The sequence below is a fragment of the Oncorhynchus mykiss genome, chromosome 2 (assembly GCF_013265735.2).
Source record: "Oncorhynchus mykiss isolate Arlee chromosome 2, USDA_OmykA_1.1, whole genome shotgun sequence".
In the NCBI taxonomy this organism is placed as follows: Eukaryota; Metazoa; Chordata; class Actinopteri; order Salmoniformes; family Salmonidae; genus Oncorhynchus; species Oncorhynchus mykiss.
The window spans coordinates 31177844-31204323 of NC_048566.1; the positions used below are offsets into that span (position 1 = coordinate 31177844).

Below are 26480 nucleotides of genomic sequence, written 5' to 3' on the forward strand. Positions count from 1 at the left end.
TAAACACTGTATCGGCAGGATAGAACAGTAACCTCTGGTAAGACAAGGGGTGGCGGTCTATGTATTTTTGTAAACAACTGCTAGTGCACGATATCTAAGGAAGTCTCAAGGTTTCGCTCGCCTGAGAGTATCTCATGATATGCTGTAGACCACACTATTTACCAAGAGAGTTTTCATCTATATTCTTCGTAGCTGTCTATTTACCACCACAAACCGATGCTGGCACTAAGACAGCACTCAATGAGCTGTATATGGCCATAAGCCGTATAGGAAATTGCTCATCCAAAGGCGGTGCTCCTATTGGCCGGGGACTTTAATGCAGGGAAACTTAAATCCGTTTTAGCTCATTTCTACCAGCATGTTAAATGTGCAACCAGAGAGAAAAAAACTCTTGACCACCTTTCCTTCTCACACAGAGATGCATACAAAACTCTCCCTAGCCCTCCATTTGTCAAATCTGACCATAATTCTATCCTCCTGATTCCTGCTTACAAGCTAAAACTAAAGCGGAAAGCACCAGTGAATCGGTCAATAAATGAGTGGTCAAATGAAGCAGATGCTAAGCTACAGGACTGTTATGCTAGCACAGACTGGAATATGTTCTGGGATTCCTCCGATGGCATACCTCAACTAGAAGCCATGGATTACAGGAAACATCCACACTGAGCTAAAGGGTATAGCTACTGCTTTCAAGGAGCAAGACTAACCCAGAAGCTTATAAGAAATCCCGCTATGCCCTCCGACAAACTGTCAAACAGGGAAAGTGTCAATACCGGACTAAGATCGAATTGTACTACACTGGCTCCGACGCTGGTCAGATGTGGCAGGGCTTGCAAATCTATTAGACTACAAAGGGAAGCACAGCCGCGAGCTGCTCAGTGACCCGAGCTTACCAGTCAAGCTTGATAACTTCGATGCTCGCTTCGAGGCAAGTAACACTGAAACATGCATGAGATCATCAGCTGTTCCGGACGACTGTGATCACGCTCTCCGTAGCCGATGTGAGTAATACCTTTTAAAGTTGTGCACATTTTTCAGGAACTTATTTTCGCTCGTGAGAGCTAATTTCAAAACCATTGTTTTTATAATTTAAGCCATTCTGGAAAAGGGATTTTAAAGCTTAGCTTTGGGGATCTAACGCAAGTTTTTAGGTCTCCGGAAAGGTCATCGCACTATTGTGACCACATCCATTAAACTGACACTAGTCAGTTTAGTATGCTGCATAATACAGTGGATTTAGGTTGAAATCATCCTTTCTTGATGTTAAGTGGATTCCCAATCCCACTCATCCTTTTCTTTGTTCACTTTTCAGTTTCAGTGTCCGCAGCCCCTGTAGAGGATAATCAAATTGCCTACATATGTCAGGAGGGTAATGTCACACTAGAAGCACCGTTTTAAAGAATTGGATGCCCAATGTGAGGAGAGCTGGACCATTGGCAAAGAGGTAAACTATTGCATATATGCTTATGACAAGTAGATACAATGTGAAGTCAGGCATTTTCTATTAGCATTATAATTTTTTCACATCTCACCATTGATAGTATCATCAACAGTATGCAGAGGGGCAGGGGCCATTTCAATTGAGACATGACATGTGATAAAATATTTTTCTTTCTGCAGCCCATTGCCATTTATAAAAACGACAGGGGTAACGTAAGGACAAAGGAATACATTCCTCCATGCAAGGATGTGTTCTTTGGAAAAGTCATCCTTAGTAAATGTGCCAATTAACTATTGGATGCACCAAGGTAGGTCAACTTTCTGAATACAATTCACTTTCCTTTCCTCTGTTAGTGTCTGCAAAGTACCAACATAGTACAAACCTTTCTTTTTATTCACCCCTTCATTTTTTAGAAACAGGATGGGTTACATAAAGAGACCAGGATCCACTTCTTAGGTATGGTTTCCCCTGAAGTTATTGGTGTATTACACAACATATCTACCATTGATATAAATATAAAGCATTGTTGTCATCATTGCTCATATCACTCTTTTTGCTACTTAGAGACAAACGCTATCGCTGCCACCGCAAACGCTCAAATTGCTCATTATGGTAAATTATGCTTTTTTTAGTAAATGTGGACAGTCCATAAAACCAAACACTTTTATATGAACTGACAACCATCATTTTACACACACTAAGAGGAGCCCTTTTGAACATGAGCAGCGTTAAACATTTTAATAAGGTTTATTTTCTTGTGTTTATTCATGTGTACTTTCATAGCATAGTTGTATACCATAATGTTTAGCATGCTTTTGATGAGAGATAATCACCCATTTTCATGCTCTGCTCATTTTCTAATCTGAATTGTCTCCAAACATTGTGACTCTTTTGTATCAGGGTTCTGATTGCCAACATGTACACAAAAGTACAAATGTTAAGAACACGTGTGTGATATACTTGAGTTTACAGGGCTATGTTTCTGCCTTGTAATGTGTTGGAATGATTCTCAATGAAGATTGACAATGACAAAAATATCAATTAAGAGGTGATAAGAGTTTAACATCCTGTTCACGTGAAAGTTATTTATGCAAAATAAATAATGTACATGAAAATCTATTTAAAAATCAAAATCGCCATCCAATGAATATAGTAAATGTATTTAATCGACAGACATTTTGTGCTGTCCTACAAATCATTGTCAGATTATTTAACTATAGAAATTCCAAATACAATATACTGTATAACACATTTCAATGTATTATTTTTAATATGAAATAATATCAAATAGTATGTTATTTTTTATTTTATATTGATCAATGTTATCTTGACTGTGAACATCTGTTAATTGGGGGGGAGGGATAAATTATTTAGATTAACCCAAATATGAGATGACTGAAAGAGACCACACATTCTCAGAAACACGCTCAAACTGTGGCGACTAAAAAAGTGAGGACTCATCTTAAGAAAAAGTAAGACAGAATTTATCTAAAACAGTGATATTTCAGAACACACAGTACATGTACTTGCGATACTTTACAAAATTATTTACATCACTTTTTATTTTCAATGTATACCCATCATTGTTGATCATATCAAAAACAAAACCTGACTGGTAGCCAGAGACTCCTGGAAGTTTCATTTTCTGCCAATTTCTTTTAGCCAGTTTCTCAAGCCCCTTTACTTATGGTTTGCTTGGAGGAAGACAATTTCATTTTTTGTTTCTGCATAAAAAAATCTATTTTGGCCTAACAAAAAAGTTATCAATTATGCCTAAACAGAGTTCATTTGGAGCCTTGCTTGGCTCAGATGAAATGCGTCAAGGCTGGTTTCATCTCTGTGCAGAGTCCAGCGTGTCCCACCAAACCCTTCCATCACTGGTGAGCCCCATTGAACAGTGCTCGGATTAATTACATTTCAATACCAGTCAATACAGGAATTGAATTAGGCATGAAATTCAAAAAGATCAATGCTGTACACATTGGTAATTTCCCAGTTCAAAACTCAATGTCAATTCCTGGTTTGGCTGAGATGTGAATTGAATTAACTTCAATGTTGTCATGGAGCGACCGTCCAGAGTGACCCCTCGTCGTGGACCTTCACCTATTCCTGAAGCTCCTTGTTGGGGTTAAATCTTGGGGCTTAGATCGCGGGGTCCCTTCACTAGGCCCTGCTCCTTGCGCATCACAGGCGCGTGAATGCTGCAGTCCCGTGCCTCACAGAAGCCGGGCACTCCTGCGTTGCCTGCCATGCCAGGCTGGCCCAAAGCGCCTGTGAAACCACGGGGCCCTCTGTGACCTGCCATACCATTCTTTGGCTCTGCTGGGTGGCCTGGCAGCCCTGTGGGGAAATGTTTTTAACAATTGGAGGTGGCGTCTTAAAAGTTCACTTGAAAAGACTTCCTGCTAACATCAATGTTGAATAAAACCACACAATGCCTATTCCAGTGAATCTGGATGTGAGTTACAGATACTTTCCAACAATTCTAAGACAAGCAATTTTGAGGTAGACCTGAGAGTTTCACACCAGTGGAAACAGTGTCCTACCTCTGAGGCCTTGATGCCCATCGTGTCCTGGCAGACCTTTACCAGGCTCACCGCCCTTTCCTTTCGGGCCTTTTGTTCCTGTGGAGTAGAACAGTGAGCTTAGGGGTGCACTCTGAAGCTATGCCACTACAAAGGAGCTCCACTAATTTTCACTTGAAATGAACCTTACTGGGTTTAGGGTTTAGTTTACCTGTAATCAAGTTTGGTTGAACTAAGACATTTGGATTACATACCTCTTTCACCCACTGTCCCCTTCTGACCATCCACTCCTGTGTCCCCTTGGATGCCCCTGCCTCCTTTCACTCCAGCTTTGCCCGCTTTACCCTGAGAGAGAGAGAGGTCAACAGAACTTATCATCGTTTGGAATAAAGGCTTTCCTTAGTAGATAGGGGTTGGTTTGGGGGCTGTGTGACTCACGGGTTTGCCTGATTCTCCAGTTGGTCCCCTGGTTCCGGGCGGCCCAATAAGTGTGCGGTTGTTGATGGGGCAGCCCTGGGAACACTTGACCCGGATGGAAGCTGCATACTGGGAGATCTGGGCTGTCACCACTCCTTTACACAGCTGCAATACCTGCTCATCTGTCAGCCCAGGGCCCTGAGGTCAAAAAGCTGTAAATCAATCAATCAATCAACCAAGCAAATAAATAATTGATCAATCAATCAGTCAGCAAACGTTCTTGCTAGATATGTGTCAATGTAAAATAAGGGGGAGACCCTTCCTCCAGGCAGACTGGAGTTGGCTCCTGATACGCACAGGGGCACCTGGCACTCCTTTAGGTCCAGAGCCACCTTTGACGCCCAGGTCACCACCTGGACCTGGCTCTCCTCTGGAGCCTGGGATGCCGGGGGGGCCATTTCGTCCAACAATGCCATCAGGGCCGATGGTACCTCTCTCCCCTTGCTGCCATTCAGAGATGAGGGGAAGGAAGGAGAGAGACAGACAGAGGGGGGACACTGTTCAGTCACTGAACACAAAAGGTCACGATTTAAACTCAATCTCAATACTTCTCCCTAATCAAATCATTTAATTCTCAATAATTTTACCTAATTAAAACAGTTCCTTTAGGATTTTATGACATAACAGGAACTCAACTCTCTACAGTATGTGCTGTTGTGTCTGCTGTCATCTAGGAACAACCTATGGTTTTAATGTGACATAGAATGGGTTAGGGTGAAAAAACCCACATACTTTCACAGAATGGAGTATACAAACCTGTCCTTTGTCACCACGTGCTCCAAAACTTCCCTGTTTGGAAAGAGGAACAGAAACATTTTTGGTAAGAAGAAAAACAGACCCACTACATCAATGGAAACAGGAAGTAGATAGATGAGAGAGTGACGTCGCCTCGGCCTTGTCATATGATTTACCTTGTCCTCTTTTTCTCCCTTCACACCAGTTCTTCCAACCCCACCCTGAGGAAGGAACAATCAGCACATTAGATAAGTCAGTAAGATGCCATGGCAATGATAGGACTGCTTATTACAGCTCAGTCACAAAGGAAAGACCCAAACATAAACAGTAGATGACCAATACACATCCACTTTCACTTACTGGTGTGTGTGTGTGTGTGTGTGTGTGTGTGTGTGTGTGTGTGTGTGTGTGCTTGATTAACTGTGAGAAATTGACTGGTAATTTAGCAGTGTGATGGGGAATGTAAATAAAAGGTTACCTTCTCACCATCAGGTCCTGTCTCCCCTTTGGCTCCCTAGAAACAACGTATTAAATCAACAATTGTATAATCACAAAAGTCAATGATGATAATTGTAGTGGTAATGACAATGTTGGAGTAATGACATATACACACAGGCTGGGCCTGCAGGCCTTTAGGTCCTGGTTTCCCTGGAATTCCTGCATCTCCTCTCGCTCCTTGAGGCCCCTGTAATATGAAAGACACACATAGGTAAATTGAATGAGAACCCTTGTTCAAAAATAGGAATTTAGTTCAATTCCAATGACAGATCATTTTTAATTGTCTCAACTTATAGCAAGAGACAGGGTACTCTTGCCACAACATCTCTGACAGTGTTTTTTTTAACTAAAACCATCTGTGTTTTTAACTGGCACTGAAACCTTTTCAGGGACTTTACCAACAGATCTGATGTTTTCAGGGACTTTACTAACATATCTGTTACCTTCCTTGTTTGGACTGTCAACAATATCACGTGGGTGTCTGTCCACCCACAGGAAACCTTTAAGCAACATGGCATTTACATCTGATACACAACACTGAGGGGACTTTACTGAGGAATGTGGAAGTGACAGTGTCTGTATTGTGATCTGTAGTCTACTGTGCACATGTGATTGAGTGGTTATAAAGCCTGTCTTACCCCAGCTCCTACTCTCCCAGGAGGTCCCCTCACACCACGATCCCCGCTTGTGCCCTAGGAGGGAAGACTGGCCATTATTCACAAAGTATTCATTTAAGTATTAAAAGTTCATGTCCACTTTTAGTTTATTTAGTAAATATTTTCTTAAAACCGCATTGTTCGTTAAGTGCTTGTAAGTAAGCATTTCACGGCCATTGTGATAATGTCATCCTGATACCCAGCATGCAATTCTCCTTCACTTTACCTTTTGTCCAAACTCTCCAGGAAAGCCGATCACCCCAGGAACTCCAAGAGGACCCTGGAAAATAAACAGTAAATGTAGTTTGTTAGGAGAAATCCCATCAACAGATTCCTTATCTATTTATTACTAATTTAGTGGTTATCATACTGGTACTCACATCCTCTCCAGGCTCCCCATCACTGCCTGGCATGCCCCCTGGGCCTTGGTCACCCTGAGAGAGAGGAAAGAGAGAGATACAGAGAAAACAGAAAGTAGAAGAGAAGAGAGCAAGGGAGACATACTACAGTATCAATCTAATCTCCCACGTGGAGAAGGTGCTATCGTTATGGCCAAAAGTGTTGAACAGCCACATGACTCACAAAATCAACAATAGCAAAACCTTCAGTGAAAATAACAGTATGCAGTTTAGGGAAAACACCCATGAACATACATACATCTTGGGGGAACCAGAGTAGTTTCTGTGAAGAGTAAGGGACAATGACTTTTGAGAGCAACTAGAGTACTTTCTGTGAAAACAATATAACTCCTGTCCCCCTAAACATACCTTGTGACCGGTCTCTCCTCTGCCTCCCGGCTCTCCAGGATACCCCTATAAAACACAGAAAGAAAAAGCAAGTTAGGATTGGTCTCTCTCCATGTAGGGAATAGCATAGTCTTAGTAGATAAGGAGAAACAAGAGATCCAAATGGAGAGATGAATGGTGTGACGGATAGACAGACATCCATCTTACATTATAGCCCATCTCCCCATGGTCTCCTGAGAATCCAGGTGCTCCAATCTGACCCTGTGGAAGAGAACGGATGAGATGGAAGACATTTTAAACCCCAGTTTAATTAACCATAGTCACAAAGCAAGGTTGAAAGGCGTTACCTTTTCCCCTTCTGTTCCCTCAGGACCCTGTTTCCCTTCTGCTCCAGTTGATCCCTGAGAAGGTCGGAAAAAAATATGTCTCAACATGGCCAGAACAAATTACAATAATTTGTATGTTGTTCATATGTTAAATGGAAATGATCACATCACATAGCCTGTTTGAGGCTTTCACGTCACAAAGTCTTAGTATTGCTTCTAGTGAGAGCTGTGTAAGGAGCTGAGTGAAGAATTGATTTGAGCATGTTGAGAATGTGCTGAGTTGTGGTAGCAACACTGAGCGGTGGCAACTGTTGTGAGTGGACGGTGCTGAGTTGTGGGAGCCACCATATTTACCTTGATACCTCCAGTTCCATCAGGCCCACCAGGCCCTGCCTCACCAATTCGACCCTAGAAAAAGACAAAGAACTAAACACATGAGTAGGGCCAGACTGAAACATGCTGGGGATTTAGCATCACATTTACACTCATTTGAGGAATAACTTTATTTTATGCTACAGAAATGACCAGGTAGTGGATTTCCTTAGAAAATCCAACAGTAATTGGTAATTACACGATAATAACCTATGGATTGTTTCTTTGTTTCTGTGAGATTAATTGAAATAAAATCCCTGCTATCAAACCAAATATGGTTACCTACAAAACATAACAGCTACATTGTGTCAATACTCACAGTTTCACCCGTTACCCCCACTCCTCCGCGTGGCCCCTCCATACCGATGTCACCCTGTTGAGGATAAGGAACACACTCAGGCATAGACAGCTTCAAATTGTCAATGAAGATTTTTTTGGTGTAATTATCAAATACTTGTGATGGCATAATGGTATTCTATGATGCCATGCTGATACTCTGTGATGTCTCTGTGGAATAGTGGGGATTGATAATGTCATACCTTTTTGCTGGTTTTGGGGTCTACCTTTATAGATGCGGTAAAGGAGTCAATGAAACGCAGACCGTTCCATTGACCATATCTGTGGTGTCTTTCAGTACAACTCGGAAACTCAGAACCTCTGAGTTAAAATGTACCTACGTTTTTTACGTAGATCTTCCTGCTGGTCAATTCTGATATTTTCCAAGTGGAAAACTCGGGCCCCATCTTTCTACAATACCTTTTTAAGAGTTTCTGAGTTCCGAGTTGTCTTGACCGTGGCAATACGGGTTTTCTGTAATGTCACACTGGTTCCCTGTGATGTCATACTGGTCCTATGTGATGTCATATTGGTTCTCAGTGGTACAGCAGGGGTTTTATGTGATGTCATGCTGTTTCTTGTAGGTTTAAACTTTAGACGAACATTATGGTGGCTTGGGCTGTTATTAGTGAACATTCAAATAAGATTTTGTAACGGGTCACACTGTTTTTGATATGGGGTTATAATGGCTTTTTAAATAAAGAGTGATTTTGTTTGATGTGATACATATTTTGTAGGATGCCAGACTGGTTTAGAGGAAGGGTCTTTACCTTCAGTCCTAGCACCCCTGTCTCACCTGGATCTCCAGGAAGACCAGGCAAGCCCTGTAGGAGAGAGAAAGAATAAGAGACAAGGTGCAAAAGAATGGAATAAAATATAGACCAAGAGAGAGAATGAGAAAGAGCTATCCTAGTTGTTGAAGCTCAGCCTTTCACCTCAACGACACAACATAGCCACTCTCCAGTTCTGAATAATAAAGAGATCGCCGTCTACTGGCCATAATCAATATAGAAAAACGTTACATTGCTTGTGCCATGTCGCAGAATTTAGACCAGAGCAAAACAATGAAAGAGAGATACATTACATCTGTGATATCCTTTGGACGCCGATTATTACCTGGGCTCCAGAGAAACCAGAGGCACCGCCCTCCCCATCAGGCCCGGAGTCACCCTGTAGAGTCAAGTTCAAGGGTAATGTTGATGCCATACTTTTTAAGTTACAAACATTCTTCCCAGGGAGATACTGTTTCTCTTTTGAGGTTGTGGCAAGCCTGTTTGCAGTGGGGTTGGGCAACCTGGGTTCAAGCCTCGCTTAGGGAGATGGATAGTGTCTAAGGCTGATTTGGGTGAGGTCTTTTATTTTACTTTTTTCACTTCCTCACCTCAGGCCCTGTGTCTCCTCCTCTTCCTAGAACTCCTTTGAATCCTTTGTACCCCTGAACACAACACACAGGAACAATATCAACAGCATTACTCTAATAAGGATATGAGCACTATGAATTTGATTTAGTGACTATACAGTGATTAACACTCACCTCCCGTCCCTGAACCCCAGGGAAGCCATCTTTACCTTGCAGTCCTCTGGCTCCCTAGGTGGACAGACAGATAGACAGACAGATATTTTGTTTAGTCCAGAAAACAAAATGATACCACAGGATGGTGGTAGATGGGGTGAGTTACCCCCATACAACGCAAATCACTTAAGGACCCAGTGAATGCTATATAAATGCCATTTAATAAGTATTAATCAGCAAAGTAAATGGATGTTTGCTGTTTATAAGGTTCTAAATTACATTTGCACCTTTGTCCTACCTTGGGCCCTGCAAACCCAGCGAACCCTGGCTCTCCAGGCTCACAGTTACAGTCTGTTGGCCCCTCCTCCCCCAGAGAAGCCTCCCCACCACCAGGGGCCTGGAGCGACTCTTCGTAGGGCTCCTGCTCGTATGGTACCTGCAGTTATAACATGATATCATCTTACATGACAGAACACAATGTTACATGACATGACATTACTAAACATCACACATAACATACTTTCCCCCTTGACTTCCCCTCACCTGTGTGGTGGTGGTGTAGGGGTAGGAGTCCTCTGTGATCATGCTCACACTGGTGGGGGCTGGTGCATAGGGGTCATATCCAGATGAGGGTTGCTGCTCCTCATAGCTGTGAGTGGGCTCCGGTGGGTATTCCTCTGCCAGCGAGGAATGGGGAGCGGTGGAGGGGTTTAAGTGAGGGAAACGTTTGCATTCTGGCTTTTGACTAGAAGGAGAGACTTTGCTATGTTGTAGTTATTACCTGGTTGTGGGTATCCTGAACGCTCATAGTTGTCGACCAAGGAGCCCTCATAGGTGTGTTCATCACCTAATATGACACAAAACAATAATTGAACAAGCCTGAAACCTTCCCAGTAAAATGATAGTCTGTTTACAAAACAAAATAGCCTGTTATTAGATAGATAAACCAATGTAATGTTTGTAAGCAAATATCAAAAATGTTTCATTGTGGTGACATGAGAATATAGGTCTATACATTTTAACTGCAATCTAGGTCAACTGAAATAAAATCAAGATATAGCCTACTGTTTTAGCTTACCTCTAGAAATGTGGATAATTAGCTAACATCAAACAGTAGCTATTGGTGCAAGGCTAATGGCGCTAACAGTGCACGTCAGGCAGCTCACCTGAGTGGTAACCAGAGTACTCGTCCTGGGCGTGGGAGGGGAGGATGCACAATAGGAACACGAGCAGCGGAGAGATAACCAAAACCTGTCGAAAAGGCGGGAAAACAAAGCGAGGTTAAAACGACCATTTAGGCTGTAGCCTATTTCTTCGCCGCTATAACGATAACAGAAGGTAAAGGTTGGAAGACCTACCTTTGTTGGAAGATGGAAGACCTCTCAGCTCAAAATGAATAGCCTACAGGCGCTCTTATTTCGTTACACTTTTAACTCCTTCTTAAATTAATAACCGTTTTGAGGACGAACAATTAGGTGACCTTAGACGTCTAGGCTAATGAAGGCTAATGGATCACTAAGAACATTTTATACCCAATAATCATGGCCCTTTTAAAATGTCAGATATATCTCCCTCTGGTGGTGGTTACGCACATTATAACAACTCATTAAACGCAAGCCTGTTTTCTTGTCTTGGCATTCCAGACATGTATTAATTGCCCACTTGTAGGCTATGTAACACTTGTAGGCTATGAATAATATTCAACATTTATATGGTCTATATTTGACTAATTCCTTGACAAACATCAGATTTCATATCAATCATAATATGACATCTGCAAGATTATAGGTCTGTAGTTATATATAATATAGGCCTGCAGTAAGCCTAGGCTACAGTTGGAGTAGGCTAAATGACTACATTTAGGCCTGCCAATAAGGCCTATGATTAATCTGCTAAATAAGAAAAATGCTAACTTTATTTTCATAAAACTGTATATATTGTATGACAAGCAGAAAGAGTGTATATCCTACTTCAAAATGAATTCACAAAAAGCAACAATTTGTGGAGTTGTTGCTTGGGGTTGTTGAAATAAAAATTGGGCTGCAAGGTGGCATATTAGACCATCACTAGAAAAGGCTATATGTTATTAGGGAAGATGACCAAAGATGGTCTGTGGTTGGGTAGTTTGCCGGAATATTTGGTAAATATTTGTTAAAAGACACGCTGGACATGTCACGAAGCAATCATTTCTGGTATTGAGGCATATGGCTAAATCATGTCCAAAAATAGAGTCGCTTCTTCTTATTTTCCAGAAAGAAAATGGGCCAATTAACTGAAGTCACTTCCTTGGATTAACAGCAGCCTATTGGATGTCACATGACATGAGACATGTGGGAGGAAATTATGCAGGTATCAGCCATCCAGGTGATAGGGTTGTATTATGCTCTGTAGATTTAGGCAAGAGCTCATCTGCGCCTTGAACAAGATAGAGATGAGAAATACAGGCTCAAAACGCTCTTTGTTAAGGTAAAACCACAAGGTGAGCCACAGCAGTTCTCAGGCCCTTCTCACATTCCAGGGCACTTTCTCTGTACTCTAAAGGCTCTCTTCATCCCACTCCTCTGAGAAGGTAAAAGGCCTTTTCTCTGTTTGCTGTGATGTCAAGCAGCTGTCTGTCTACCATGAGTCAACCACTTTTCATCCATGCCATTTCCAGCTTGTTATTCAAAACTCCAGAGGACATCAATAAAACACATGTGCAGTAGTCTATAATGGACTTAAATCAATTATTAAAAGGCGATGAATAAGAGCATACATGACAAATGGTGCTCAATGATGACGCAGATAATTGAGTATATCTGTTGAAATAAACCAATTGATTTGGAGTACTCCATACATTACCTGGGCAAGTACCCAGAATGTAGAGTTGACGCCATACGTCTGCCTGGTGGTGTAAATCGGCGATCACCACCGACCTCCAGGCCCCCTGGGACACTGAGGTGCAGTGTGGGATATAGACTGCTCACCTCCACTAACCCTAATCCTTCCATTTGAACAGTTAGTAGTCATGAAAAAGCTATTCATTGAATACACTATCCACAAATAATTGCTGCAAAGAAATAAGAAATGTAACTGCTTCCATCTGTACCCAGAGTGTAAAATGAGATCCTGGACTTCTTGATTGATGCAAATGTGATATTGTTAATTTATATTTAGCTACCGTTAACAAAGAAAAAACATACATTTACCCAAATTTTCAAACAACAAAATCACCTCTCAAAGTTGTAAAGTGCAATGTTTCAAGCCTTGTTGGTTGACTTGCTGTTGTGTGTAGTGGAGTGCTCTGTAAGATAAAGTCAAATCGGCACATTCCTGAGAAACGTACAGACTAAAGTAATTACCCTTAATTCAGAGGGAACTCAAACACTGTTATGGGCTGCATGTGAACCACTAGGCTAATTATCCTGAAAATAGGTCACATAGTATTTAAACGCCAATGTATATTTAGGTTTCTTTATGCTCACAACCCACCAGCTAAATCAGTCCATGTCAAATACACTCTCACACAGTACCAAAAATAAACCCTCATTACCGCATCATTACACAACCACTAGTTAGATTAGGTTCCTCAATCCAGCATCACTGAGTACACCACCTGCGGACCAGAGAACCTAGTCCCAAGAACCACACTATTGGACCAAATACAGCATTCACATCCAGAATCTGGCGTAGCAACATCTCAGAAACCTTGTTAGACCATGCCTGCTCTGCTTGCTTACCTTTACCCTGGGGGCTCCCATGGTGCTGGTTCTGTCTGGTTCTGTATAATCCACTGAGACCCTCACTCAACGTATCAGATAGTCCACAGGTTTTTTTTAAATAAAGACAGAAAAGTCCAGTTTATTTCCTCCCTGAACTGTACTCCTTACAGCATTCTCGCTCCCCACTCACAGCACTGGTCCCCTTCCTCTCTCTCTCTCCCTTGCTCTCCCTCTCTCAGGGATCCATAAGGTTCTCAGGCAGCCACGGGCTCGACTCTCTCTTCTCCTCGACAGGGTGAGAAATACCGGGGTCTAACCCTAACCCCAAATACAAACAGGGGCAGAGACCCAGACAGAAGAGAGGGATGAGAGAGTAAGGAGAAAATGATAAATACAGAATTAAAGAGGGAGGGTTTAAAACAGATGAGACTAGTGCAGGGTCCATTTTGTTGTGACCATTTCAGTATACTGACACAGTTGTGCAGGTGGTGAATACCCCAATAACTAAAAACATTCAAAAGTTGACATTTAGAGCTGTTCAAGTAGTACAGTTAAGGTTAAGGTCAATTCTATAGTCATTCAGTCAAAAATAATCTATTGACATTCTGATTATGAATTGAATACCCATTTAAATTAACGGTTTAACAGGTGATCAACCTCAGTACCAATTGAATAGTGTTGTGACAGATGTTGATAAGTATTTTTATCCCATCATTAAAACACTGCAGATGCACATTGACCCCAGGCCTGACCTTTTATGTCCTTTTGACCTGCTGGCAAAAGTGTGCCAACTACGGACACTCCTGTCCAACATTCAATACAGTACACACTGAGAAAGGCACAAACTGCCCTGAGGGGTCTCAACCAATAGGGTTGGCCTGGGAGGGGCCATTTACACCTAAATTATTACATTAATATACATATCTGATAGAAATGTGTAGATATTTCTGACCCTTTCTAGTCGCAACATGGAAAGACACTGACAATTGTTTATGCAGAGTTCTTGTTAAAAAAGGAAGTAATCCATGAATTCTAAAGTAATTGTGGCTTTACAACAGAAGTCATTTTTGTGAGAATGAAAGGTAACCTTACTGAAGTAAGACTTTTCTCTGAATACTTCTAAATAAGGGCCATCACACAAAAGCTTTTACACAGATTATGACCATGATCATTAAAGTACACATATGAAGCTTCTATTCAAAGTTCAAACACAATGCTGTTTTAACTTTAAACATCAAGTTTAAGTGAGTCAAATACAGGGGTAATTATGAATGTACAACAGAATTCTGAGAATCGTGTTCTAACAGTTTATTTACATTCTGTAATCTAATACAACAGGCATTTAATAACCTCTCTAGTTGAAGACAGTTGTTTAAAGCTGCACTGTTGCTTTAAAATATCATCATTAGATTACATCAAAGAAAGATTTGTCTGTGAGTCAAACTACAATTTCTACACACGCATACCACTTAGTATGAAGCCATGAATTGGGCACTTAGTATGAAGGCGTACATTCTAAGTGGTACGCTATTATGAACATTGGATCGTAGCTTTGGTTGGCTCCTTGACCTAATCTCTGGTTTTCCAAGCCAAAGTACTAAACTTGAAAATCACTTCTCTTCCTTTTTCTTCTTATTTTTCTTCTTTCGATCATGAGGTCTCTCATCCGGCGAGCAGGAATCCCTGTGAATGTCCACACATTCAATTGATCAAACATGTTTACAGCCAAAGCATTCATCAACCACTAAATGTCTACAACCAGCCTTGATGGGGACTTCATACAATTAAACACTGTCAGATTTGAATGTATGAGACAATTGATATTCAGTCAATCCACTACTCTCTGACTCACCTCTTTCTCTTCTTCTTGCGCTCCTTCTCTCGGCTGCGCCCCTGGCCCTGCTCTGGGCTGGGGTCTTTTCTGCGCTCTTCACTGCGGTGGCGTTTGTGGTGGGAGACGTGTCCATCCCTGGAGCTGGCGTGAGATTGGCGGGACTCTATGGAGGCAGACCGCCTGTCCTCAGAACTTCTCCTGAGAAACAAACGGTTCAGGGGAGTCTGTTTTTATTTTTTACATGCTCCTTAAATAAGTATTACAGTACTAACTGGATTTTGTATGAGCCATCATGTAGGTACGAAGACATTGGTTGGATTACCTGTGAGGGCCGTGTTTGGACTCTCTAACCTCTTCCTTCCTCTCCTCACTGACTGGACAGTTCAACAGAGTGGACATTAATCACATCCCGAATCACCTGCAGGATTGATGAAAAACATATCCAGATATAACACACACACACACACACACACACACATCAAAGTCAAGTACATCCATTAACATTCTATTGAAACAGTCACACCCCCACACACCTCAGTGTAGGACTTCTTGGTGTTATGGACGCTCTTGGCTCTGTAAGACTGCCGCCGTCTCTTGTAGTCCCTCATCTCAGCCATCAGCTCCAGGTGAGACTTGTGCTCGTTCTGATCGTTACCTAAAGAACAGAAATTAACACAGACTCACTGGAATGGATTTAGAGGAGCAATTCATAAGAAAAGTGGCTTAAACCACACTACTGATCTCAATAGTTCATGTTTATAGGCCTACCCTTTTTGAGCTTGGCCACCAAATCAACATAAAGGTCCTCGTTGTTGGTTGCAACAGCTTGATCCTTCTGTTTGATGCCCTCCCTTGTCACGTGATCAAAAAGAGCCAATCGGTCTGCCACAGTAAGGTCACAGATAGCTCGCTTCTGGTTCTGAGGAACTTCTGTAGGGTCTGTGGAGTATTCACCTGCAGCACAATGAAAAGGGCTTTACACACACTCACACCCTACAACAGTATCACACAGAGTAGAGTCATGAGCAGTCATTCATTCAAAAGCTTTTCAGAACACATTGAGATGATCACTCACACCTTCAGTATGAAAGGGTTAAAAAAAGAGTTAAGGCCTTTCCCCAACACGTACAGGGAAAACATGTGTGTGAAGCGCCGCCAACAGAGGCAGCATGTTTGAAAGGATATGGCATTAAAGGATACTGCACGTAATCAGTAAGCCTGAACGAGGGAAGAACCTCCTGTAATTACTCACCCCTGTTACTGAAAACAAAACACAGAACACGTACAGATGACAAACTCAAAGAAACTATATCAAGAAATAAAAAACCACAGCCACCATATTTAGCAGTGTTTATAATGAATTAATGGATGTTAATTGAGACCTTTTTAGATATGGGCAAGGCACTGAAGACCTACGAGCTTGGTAAAAAAAAAAGCAAAACATTGGTTGCTCTTTGGTGAAATGACCGTTAATTGCTTCTCCAGAATAAAAGCATAAATATTTTGTGGGGCATGTCTACCACAGAGGCGAACTAATGTTGATGGCCATGAATACTAGCATAGGGTTTTATCAGTGACCTAACACTAATGTAAGGGTGTAAAGATCTTACTTTGGCTGTACAGTCCCTCTGTCCTAATTGGCGGTGCACTTGCTCTTGCTTGAAAAATCACTTGTTGCTGTGTGTGTTTGTCTACAGGTGAGGCAAAACACAAAGAAAGATGTGAGACAAGCAGTGGGCTTCCCCAACCCAGGGTCAGTCCATGGAATTTTGACTACTACATTAAGTTGAGATTCACTTTGCAGTGGAATAGTGTGACACTCACCCATTGTGAAGCTGGTAATGCTGGCATTCTCATAACACAGAGAGAGGGGTCATACATCTCAGCCTTGGAAAAGGAGTTTACTTTTTATAAAAGCTTTTAAAGAACATAACAGATAAGGTTGTTGTATAATTAGGGTGGAGAGTTTTTCCTGATCATTTGACCTCACCACTTTGGTCCGCTCTAGTTATCGAGGTCCAGTTTTTCTAGGTCTGGCCCCATGGTCAGGAAAAACTCCTTACCCTAATGACAAGCTACACCAAAAAGTGTTGATGGCTCAGTTGATATTTCAGTTGAGTATGTGTGTGTGTGTATGTGATACAGTATACAGTGCATTGCGAAAGTATTCGGCCCCCTTGAACTTTGCGACCTTTTGCCACATTTCAGGCTTCAAACATAAAGATATAAAACTATTTTTTTGTGAAGAATCAACAACAAGTGGGACACAATCATGAAGTGGAACGACATTTATTGGATATTTCAAACTTTTTTCACAAATCAAAAACTGAAAAATTGGGCGTGCAAAATTATTCAGCCCCTTTACTTTCAGCGCAGCAAACTCTCTCCAGAAGTTCAGTGAGGATCTCTGAATGATCCAATGTTGACCTAAATGACTAATGATGATAAATACAATCCACCTGTGTGTAATCAAGTCTCCGTATAAATGCACCTGCACTGTGATAGTCTCAGAGGTCCGTTAAAAGGGCAGAGAGCATCATGAAGAGCAAGGAACACACCAGGCAGGTCCAAGATACTGTTGTGAAGAAGTTTAAAGCCGGATTTGGATACAAAAAGATTTCCCAAGCTTTAAACATCCCAAGGAGCACTGTGCAAGCGATAATATTGAAATGGAAGGAGTATCAGACCACTGCAAATGTACCAAGACCTGGCCGTCCCTCTAAACTTTCAGCTCATACAAGGAGAAGACTGATCAGAGATGCAGTCATGTATACGGAGACTTAATGAATCACCCATCATCTAGGGTTTTCCCATTTATTTGGAGGCCTCCTATCTAGCTAGCTACACATACACAACAGATGGTGCACATTTTTAATATGGATATGGATATTAGCTCAGGTAACGTTATGAAAACATTGATTATGGGGTGAACTAGTCCTATAAAGAACGCCGTAGTTTCAGGGCTAGGAGAACCACCCATCGTATCTGAGCAGTTGAATGAATATAGCTAACTAGCTTCCTGACCTACCTGAACTGGGCCGTTATCGTGGTTCTGTCTCCATCCCAGCGTCTCGAACAGCTCATTCAGTTGTCTCTGGCAGTTCTCGGTGAACTCCGTCAACTCTTCCAAACTTCGCAGACGAGCCTGGTGATTTTCTGGTGAGTCGCACATGTCGTAGTCAGGTAAAATCTAAATTGTGTTTACATTAAAAGGGGGTTCCTTACATTTTACTAGTTAATGTCCAACCCATATTTGATACGCAGATTTTCGAACGTTGTTCAGCACCACTGTCGCATTTTAAAAACGTAGGGTGTGTGGCGCATGTAGATGACGTAAGCCGGACTGAGGTGCATTGGTGGTAATTGAAGAATAAAAATACATTTAAGGGTTAGTTTTGAATTGTACACATTTGCCGCTAAAAGCTTAATTGCAGCATACGCAGGCCTACGTAAGTAAGTAAATCAAATAAAACATATGAGATGTAGTATACAATATTACAGTTAAACAACTTCACAAAGTAAGGCATTGGGCTGTTGTAGTATCTGTCTGTCCGAATAGGGGGAAGGACTAGATGGGTAGATCTGACACTGACATTTCCTATCGTCTGAGGCAGCTAACGTTATTTGTTGCTGGGATTTTGCGAGCTTCTGGACAAAGGATCTGCAGTGGTGGGTGTGGTGGGACTCCAAGGACTGCAAGCCCAGGTCATTGCATGCAGAAGGTGTAGGTGGTGCCCATGATGATTTTGGTTTCATGTCGTTGGATCTTCTCAAGTTGGTTGTGTTGGTGGGCTGTGAGACCTGGGTGCTATACTGGAGCACTGGACGGACAAAGCAGGTGTAGACTGTCAGAAGGTCTTGGAAGTTACATACACTATATCTTCATTAGAAGTTCAAATCAAGACAACAAGCATAGGTTTTCTTATTTTATTGGGTAAATGTTTTTTTTAATTAAAGTAACGTCACTTACATAACACTGACATATAAAAGGCCTTTAAATGGTATTTAAAATAAATTGTCATATTTAAACTACATTTAAATACATTTAAAATGCATTCAAACGACAAAGCTGACATTTAAAAACACAAAGTTCCCTTTTCAAACAACTTTTGAAGGAATGCAGGTTTAGGTGGGGAAAAGCTGGTCATCGTGCAGCAAAATGGTTTCCATCAAATAATTTGGATAGACTCCTGATCTAAAAACAAAGACATACAAACATGATCTACTGCATAGCCCTACTTTGTTTATGTGCTTCAGCAATGTGTAAATAAACCATGACCTTGAATCATTTAACTACTTACATTACTTCAAGTGTCTCTGTGTCCTCATAGGCTACTTCCTCCACTATTTCCACCTCGACTCCTACCATTATTGTCTTCCTCACTGGGAAACAGAATTATTTGATTAGAGAAAAATACTACATTGCAGCCATACTGGATCACCATAGAGAATTACCCTCTTTCACATAAACAGACACATACTCTTACTTCTGAAATTGAAGAGAGGGGAACCAGCACAACTGTGGCAACATCTTCCTGGTTCACTTGGTCCATGCACACAAGCACAGCCATGGCCCTCTGTCCTGTGGCTCCCCCATTGACTGTCTAAAAAATGCTGGGATGATTCTTCTCCATCAGCACCACCCAAGGAGGGCTGGTGTGGGGGGACATCCATCCACATTTCAGGGGCATCTAGCCCTGTGTCACTCTGGCTTTGGATGCTAACTAGGTCTGTGTGGACAGGGCCAAAGGGACTCTCGGTACCAGCCCAGCCCCAGTGGTTCTGAACACACTCTTGGGTGAGACCATGGCCATCTGAAGACACAGGGGACAGAGGAGAGAAGGAGAGAACCTAAGAACATTTGACAAAAAGCTATTCTGTTCATACCACTGATGATGTCTAAAGGGATTCATGTGAATGGAGAAACCAAGCAAATGGCATTATGTCTATATGTTGGATGGCACTTTAATGAGCATACAAAAAAATGGGAATAGGGGAGATGAAGACTGAAACGTGGATAAAGAGATAGGAGGGGAAGGGATGAGATGGAGGAGCGATAACAGTGAGGTGTGGTGAGAAGGGATGATGGAAGGTTGGATGCTGTTCTGTTGCAGTCTGTCGTTGTATCACGTGTTTGGTCCTGCTGTCTCTTTGGCCTGCCAATGGGCCTGCTGAGTTTGGGCAAGGCTCTTAGTCACAAGTCATCTGGCCACACTGGCAAGCACTGAGGGAGTGGTAGGTAAGCAAAACCAGAATAGCACCATTGGGAAAACATAATGTTAATTGATACAAACCAGCATAAACCCTGTTTACCCCAAGACAACAAGGCATGCCACTTGAAAACAAACCTAAAACAGGAAAAACAGGGTTGAAACAGACAAACAATGAAAGAGTCCCCTGTACTATTTTGCAATGAGCCAGCAATATTCTCTCACAGTTACCTCATACACCTCACTCTTACTTGTAGAATAGCAACAGATTGCTGGGTGCTCCCTGGTCCAAATTGCATGTTCTTCCTCTTTTCCTTCTTCCTCATCCTCCCATTGCCTCAGGGTTGCTGAGCCAAGTCTGCCCAGGTGCCCTTGGTGGCGTAGAGGCGCTCCGTTCGACCACAACCAGTTAGGGTTCTGTCCATACATCTCAGTCAGGGCTTCTACTGTATACCAAGGCAAAGAAGAATCACTTTGCGTGTTTGATTCCCTAGTCGATAAAGGCAGGTCTGTAGGCTAGAGATGAGCCAGATTTGTCCATGGACTGGCGCTGCATGGGCTCCGCAGCAGTGCCCTCTGATCCTGTCAGCCGCAGAATAGCTTTTCAGTGGAGGCACGATTCAGCGTTTCCTGTCCAAAAAGAAAGCGCACCCTAATGGTTCTGAGACGAGTGTTTCTGATCTTGTGTAATGATGTAATGATGACTCTTGGTGGTCTTACTGTATTACAATACAACACAAATACAATACAACATTATTAGCCTGTGGGACAGTTAATGCTGTGCAGTAGCATTAGGAACATGCACACTCACACATAATATATACAAAAAATACAATACCCAATGCAATGGCTGGCCTGGTGAAAGTAATGTTTAGCACAATAGTAAGACACAGTAACAATTGAGACAACTCACAATTTGGCATTATATTCACTTGTTTACATTTTTTTGAAAAATCTGTATGCAAATCTATTACTATAAGCACAACTACTATCTATAGTATTACTTTATTAGTCAGCGTTGCATTTATCTTCGTTGACAAGTATTATTGTTACATGATTGGCAGGCAGCTGGTCACATGTTAATGCAAGGCCAATCAGGGACTAGTGCGTTGAGGTGATGGGCGTGAATGAAACATAAAATACTGGAATGTGCCTGGAATATACCATTTACTTCCTCGAGTGTTCATTTCATTTTAGCAAAACATACTCTGGTAAAAGTTTATACTTTGACTTCTATTCAACTACATCCACTCTTTTACTCCAAATAAAGGTTCCCAAAGACAACAGCTTAGAACTCAAATTCATCCCTCCCATTGCTTATTGTAAAGCAGGACAGCCGACACTCCCCTTGTGTGTCAAGAAGGGCAAGTCGTGGAAGTGGATACTTTATTGCCAGTTGGTTTCACAGTCTTATTCTTTTCATTCATAGAAATGAGTTATCCTGGATATGGTGCTCCCGCAGGCGGATACCCAGGAGGGGTAAGATCTTACAGACAAGTGTCTTCTACACAAATATGAAAATAAATGGGTATCGGCAGGACCGTTTAGTTGTCCGGAAGTAGAACTGCAAATCGACATAATATCCTACATAATATAACAAGCGTATATTGCACAGTGTTTTCCGAATACAGTAGAGTATTTGTTGTATCTAATACAATTTGTAGGCCTGCCTGCCAACGAATCTCTACCATTGGCAAGCCGTAGCAGATATTTTATGCTTTATGCGCTTTAGCCTCCAGGGAGGCCTGTTGTTCCCGGAGTGAAGAGGCTTGTTGGATACAACAGAGACACTCTTACAATGTAACAATCTGAGCTGATCAAAAGATAACATGAAGTGCAAATGTTAGCTCTACTATGATTGATTATAGGGCCTATACTTTGTATAACAAGTTCAGTAGCGTATAGGTCTATAGAAGTACTGGTTTTGAATGAACTCAGTTCACCCAACCCTGGGAGTGGTCAGGCACACATAATAGCTGGGACTCACTGTCCTGGTGTTGCTGGCCGAAGTGCAGTTTGGCACTCTTGCTGATTGGAATAAATAATCTATATTAAATAATTCTCAGCACCTTGCACTGATTTGAGACACAATTGTCTGTTGTCTTTTGACTATTGGTTAGGTGGTTCAGAGTGAGTCATTGGGATGTTCAACTTTGGTCACTTTCATGGCACTTGACCTATGTTGTCACTAACTGTTTCATAGTAACCTTATCGTGTTTACTGTTTCTCTTTCTCTCTCTAAATCATTGTCTGTCTGTTTCTCTATAAATCATTGTCTGTCTGTCTCGCAGTATGGAGGTGCCCCTGCTGGTGGCCACCCCCCTGGTGGACCTGGCTTTGGAGGATACCCTGGTCAGCAGCAAGACCCTCTCTATGGATATTTTGCTGCTGTTGCAGGCCAGGTAATAAGACTTACAGATTGACATATTGAGCTATCTGCTAGTCTCAACACAGTCAAAACAGCTTACTGTCATCTAAAAATGCATTGTTTTGGTCTCAGTAAGTATTTTTTCCCCTATATGTTTTGACATTGGAAGGATGGGCACATATCAGCGGAAGAGCTCCAGCAATGCCTCACACAGGCTAACTTCTCTGGTGGCTACAAACGTAAGAGTGACACCATGTACAAGACCGACGGCAACCGCAAACTCCCAGTCATTTTTCAATGCAGTATTTTGTTTTATTCTATTCTTTACATTGTATGGAGAGCTGCCTGTGGTTTGATGAACTGTTATCTTATCTCTGACAGCTTTTAACCTGGAGACCTGCAGACTGATGATCAACATGCTGGATGTATCCTTGACTAACCAGTCAGTACAGACACACAGATTTTTAAAATACTATGGTCCCTACTAGCTACCAGGACAATAATATGAGATGGAATATGCGTAAGTGACAGTTTTTTTGTGCATTCAGAGTTTGCAGAAAGTCCTCTCACATTGTATGACTGTGTTCCATGGATTTTTCTTGAATGGGGAAAAAACAACTAGATATATCAGGACAACATCATCTAAATATTGAAATGATTCAGGAAACCTTTAGCCGTCTATATTCATGTTTGAGGTAAGGTTGTGAGGTCACTGCTGTTCCTGTTCCTTGACTGAAGCGACCCCTCAGAGAGACATGTCATGTACTATGGGCTTCAACGAGTTCAAGGAGCTGTGGACCGTGCTCAATGGCTGGAAGCAGCACTTCATGTCCATTGATCGTGACCAGAGTGGGACCGTGGACCCCCAGGAGATGCACCAGGCAGTCACTTCCATGGGTACGTACAAGCACAAAGGGTGTATTCGTTTATATGTGTATACACAATAAGTGATGATATGTTCATTTGACATGTTTGTTTGTGTGTTACAGGCTACAGACTGAGCCCACAAGCCATGAACTGCATCATCAAGAGATTCAGTTCTCAGGGGAAGATCACCTTTGATGACTACGTAGCTTGTTGTGTGAAACTCAGAACCCTGACTGGTGAGTGGACTGTTTTGATCACTTGTCCATTATCACTATGACTATTGTATATGTGGTTGTTTGGTAATAGTTTATCTCTGTATGTTTGCTACAGATTTGTTCCGAAAGCGGGACCAAGCTGGACAGGGAATGGCCACATTTCCATACGATGATGTAAGTCTTTCAAATCTCTTACATTTTATTTTCAGATCCTCTTCCTTGTTGTAAGCACTTACTGTAAATGGCCCCTTCTTAAATGTTAAGTATTATAATCTCTCTCTCTCTCTCTCTCTCTCTCTCTCAGTTCATCCAGTGCACGATGAGCACATGAAGAGACAGAGCAGAAAAACATCTGAGGGACTACCTCTTAACTCCCATAATATTTACAATTTAGCATGTGTAAAAATTAATTCTGACATGTATTTTTGATACTCACAAATCGCTTGCATTTTTTGATTGCTTTTATACAAACATGACTAAATAGGAAGTTTTGAAATAGGAAGTTGCTATAAAATTGTAACATTACCTTAGGAAACTGGAATATTTGCCAACTTTAACCACTAGGTGTGCCTATAAACCCGTGTCACCACTGCATGTTCTGTATATTATGTCACTGTTGAAAGTCTTTACTATTCATCATGATAATCAATATATCCCTAAATATAGCTGGGAGTAATTTTGTCTGTATGTGAAAGAGAGTAATAAACACAACCATATATGTGGAATACACCTCTGATGATCTGCTGTTTTCCTATTAGGTCTTGGTGACAGTTCAATTAAATCGAGTGAGCATTATCAGCATTTCACACTGTAGGTCCACATGCACTCTCCATGGGAAAATAAGAATAATAGAACAAGGTATGAATCCAGAAAATAATTGATTTAACTTACGAGTGATTTTATGGTTTCTAAAATGTCAACATCACTCACTTCTGACCATCACTCTTGTCCACTTGGAGAGAGACTGAGGAGGCTATGACTTGAGCAGGCAGAACTTCCACTCTGTCGTTTCCTGGAGGTCCAGTCTGCCCACTCCTCACATCCAAAGTGGAAAGACTGGGTCCCATATTGAGCTAGATATAAAGACCATTTTTGTTGAGTTCTTTACAGGAGAAATTGTGGACCAAGATGTAGAGCTTTTCCTAAACCTGCGAAATTATACAGCCTGTCTACAAGCAACTAGACAAGTTTGGGATCTGGTATGGGGTCAGAAGGTACAAAGTACATTTGTGGAAAATCAACAGATTTCCAGTACAGATCCTAAACTCAACCGCAATGGGTCCCTAGTGGTTCGAGCGTTGGACTAGTAACCGGAAGGTTGCAAGTTCAAACCCCAGAGCTGACAAGGTACAAATCTGTCGTTCTGCCCCTGAACAGGCAGTTAACCCACTGTTCCTAGGCCGTCATTGAAAATAAGAATTTGTTCTTAACTGACTTGCCTAGTTAAATAAAGGTAAAATAAATAAAAAAACATTGGGAGAGTCGGTTATCAAGGTCAGACCCATCGCTGCTACATCTGTCAGAGTCTGGACCATCAGGTCAGAGATTGTCATAAAACATTATGGGCTGGACTGGGCCGCAATGCAAAAGACTTTACTGAAGAAGGGATGTACAGCCTATGTGGAGGTGAAGGTCACACCTTCCAATGCCCAGTGTCCTATGCGGGCATGGTAAGAAGAGGTCCAGCCTCTAATCCAAGGCTTGACGAAACGGGATAAAGAGAAAGTGAGCCCGCAGCATTAGACCCAGCACCCTAGACCATCAGCAAGACTACAACTCACGCTGTGGCACTGTGTGCCGTCACCCGCTGCTTCTCCAGGAGCTGTGACAGAGAGTGAGCCCGGGAGAGAGAGAGTTGAGACGGCCTAAGAAGAAAGAAATGGAACTAGTAAGGTCGTCCACCCGAGCGCTGAAGTAGACGTCACCCACCAGTCTTCCAACTCCATCCCGAGCGACGGTGAAGAAGAAAGTGACAGCAGTGAGCGTGAGGCCAAAAGGGAACATGAGAGAGATGAAGACGACACCAATGAAAGTGAATACCGTGCCCCTCTTCTCCTCCATCACTACCTCCCAATGATGGCCCTTAATATGAAATGTCTGTGAAATGTCTAGAAAACAAAGATATGATAAATGAATTGAAGTTAGAAATATGTGAACTGAAAATTTTATTAAACTGACATTGACTTGTCGGACATTATGAAGTCCAGAATAACAGGATTTAAAAAAATCTAATGTAAGTATTTAGATAGGCCTACACGGAAATATTTAAATTACACGGAACAAAAATATAAACGCCACAATTTAAAATATTTTACTGAGTTATAGTTCATGTAAGGAAATCATTAGACCCTAATCTATGGATTTCACATGACTGGGAATACAGATATGCATCTGTTGGTCACAGATACCTTAAAAAAAAGGTAGGGCAGGGACCAGAACCTGTCAGTTTCTGTTGTGCAGCGCAACACATCTCCTTCGCATACAGTTGATCAGTCTGTTGATTGTGTCCTGTGGAATGTTGTCCCGCTCTTCTTGGATGGTTGTGCGAAGTTCCTGGATATCGTCGGAAACTGGAACACACTGTTGTACACGTAGATCCAGAACATCCCAAACACGTTCAATGGGTAACATGTCTGGTGAGTATGCAGACCATTGAAAAA

General features: G+C 41.9%; 4 protein-coding genes across 12 annotated transcripts; 1 reads left to right on the forward strand and 3 right to left on the reverse strand.

The window, feature by feature from the left end:
• Nucleotides 1–2165: 2165 nt before the first annotated feature.
• LOC110486838 (collagen alpha-2(IX) chain) lies at nucleotides 2166–13629 on the reverse strand. Of its 2 annotated transcripts, none has more exons than XM_021558664.2 (26): nucleotides 13345–13629; nucleotides 10792–10876; nucleotides 10407–10472; nucleotides 10169–10302; nucleotides 9924–10061; nucleotides 9647–9700; nucleotides 9494–9547; nucleotides 9229–9282; nucleotides 8883–8936; nucleotides 8096–8149; nucleotides 7759–7812; nucleotides 7426–7479; nucleotides 7286–7339; nucleotides 7100–7144; nucleotides 6713–6766; nucleotides 6559–6612; nucleotides 6315–6368; nucleotides 5792–5863; nucleotides 5657–5692; nucleotides 5355–5399; nucleotides 5200–5232; nucleotides 4741–4887; nucleotides 4405–4581; nucleotides 4221–4311; nucleotides 3988–4065; nucleotides 2166–3781 (listed from the first exon to the last, which is right to left on the reverse strand). In XM_021558664.2, exons 1-26 carry the CDS (start codon nucleotides 13363–13365, stop codon nucleotides 3570–3572), a joined length of 1974 nt encoding a protein of 657 aa, XP_021414339.2. In that variant the 5' UTR covers nucleotides 13366–13629; the 3' UTR covers nucleotides 2166–3569. The 2 variants fall into 2 exon arrangements, with proteins under 2 accessions (XP_021414339.2, XP_021414347.2); XM_021558672.2 differs by lacking the exon at nucleotides 13345–13629 and adding an exon at nucleotides 10984–11119.
• A 990-nt stretch (nucleotides 13630–14619) lies between these two features.
• Nucleotides 14620–18332, reverse strand: LOC110486852 (U11/U12 small nuclear ribonucleoprotein 48 kDa protein). Its single transcript, XM_021558683.2, is given in 10 exon segments — nucleotides 14620–15009; nucleotides 15179–15358; nucleotides 15483–15536; nucleotides 15538–15578; nucleotides 15694–15815; nucleotides 15929–16114; nucleotides 16771–16851; nucleotides 16985–17027; nucleotides 17030–17047; nucleotides 18189–18332. Coding segments are annotated over 10 exon segments (942 nt in total). The 3' UTR covers nucleotides 14620–14936.
• A 741-nt stretch (nucleotides 18333–19073) lies between these two features.
• LOC110486868 lies at nucleotides 19074–21398 on the reverse strand. 6 transcript variants are annotated; one of them, XM_036945646.1, is made up of 6 exons: nucleotides 21284–21398; nucleotides 20622–21000; nucleotides 20455–20508; nucleotides 19642–19974; nucleotides 19462–19543; nucleotides 19074–19355 (listed from the first exon to the last, which is right to left on the reverse strand). In XM_036945646.1, the coding sequence occupies exons 2-6, from the start codon at nucleotides 20797–20799 to the stop codon at nucleotides 19286–19288; spliced, it is 717 nt and encodes a 238-aa protein (XP_036801541.1). In that variant the 5' UTR covers nucleotides 20800–21000; nucleotides 21284–21398; the 3' UTR covers nucleotides 19074–19285. The 6 variants fall into 6 exon arrangements, 5 of the variants coding, with proteins under 5 accessions (XP_036801541.1, XP_036801546.1, XP_036801532.1 ...); XM_036945651.1 differs by having other exon boundaries at nucleotides 19648–19974; nucleotides 20622–21089; nucleotides 21284–21377; XM_036945637.1 differs by having other exon boundaries at nucleotides 20622–21089; nucleotides 21284–21377.
• Nucleotides 21399–21491: 93 nt separating this feature from the next.
• On the forward strand, nucleotides 21492–24549 carry sri (sorcin). 3 transcript variants are annotated; one of them, XM_036933421.1, is made up of 9 exons: nucleotides 21492–21581; nucleotides 21800–21849; nucleotides 22662–22772; nucleotides 22908–22977; nucleotides 23120–23163; nucleotides 23488–23635; nucleotides 23728–23841; nucleotides 23936–23994; nucleotides 24125–24549. In XM_036933421.1, exons 1-9 carry the CDS (start codon nucleotides 21518–21520, stop codon nucleotides 24149–24151), a joined length of 687 nt encoding a protein of 228 aa, XP_036789316.1. In that variant the 5' UTR covers nucleotides 21492–21517; the 3' UTR covers nucleotides 24152–24549.
• Nucleotides 24550–26480: the final 1931 nt, after the last annotated feature.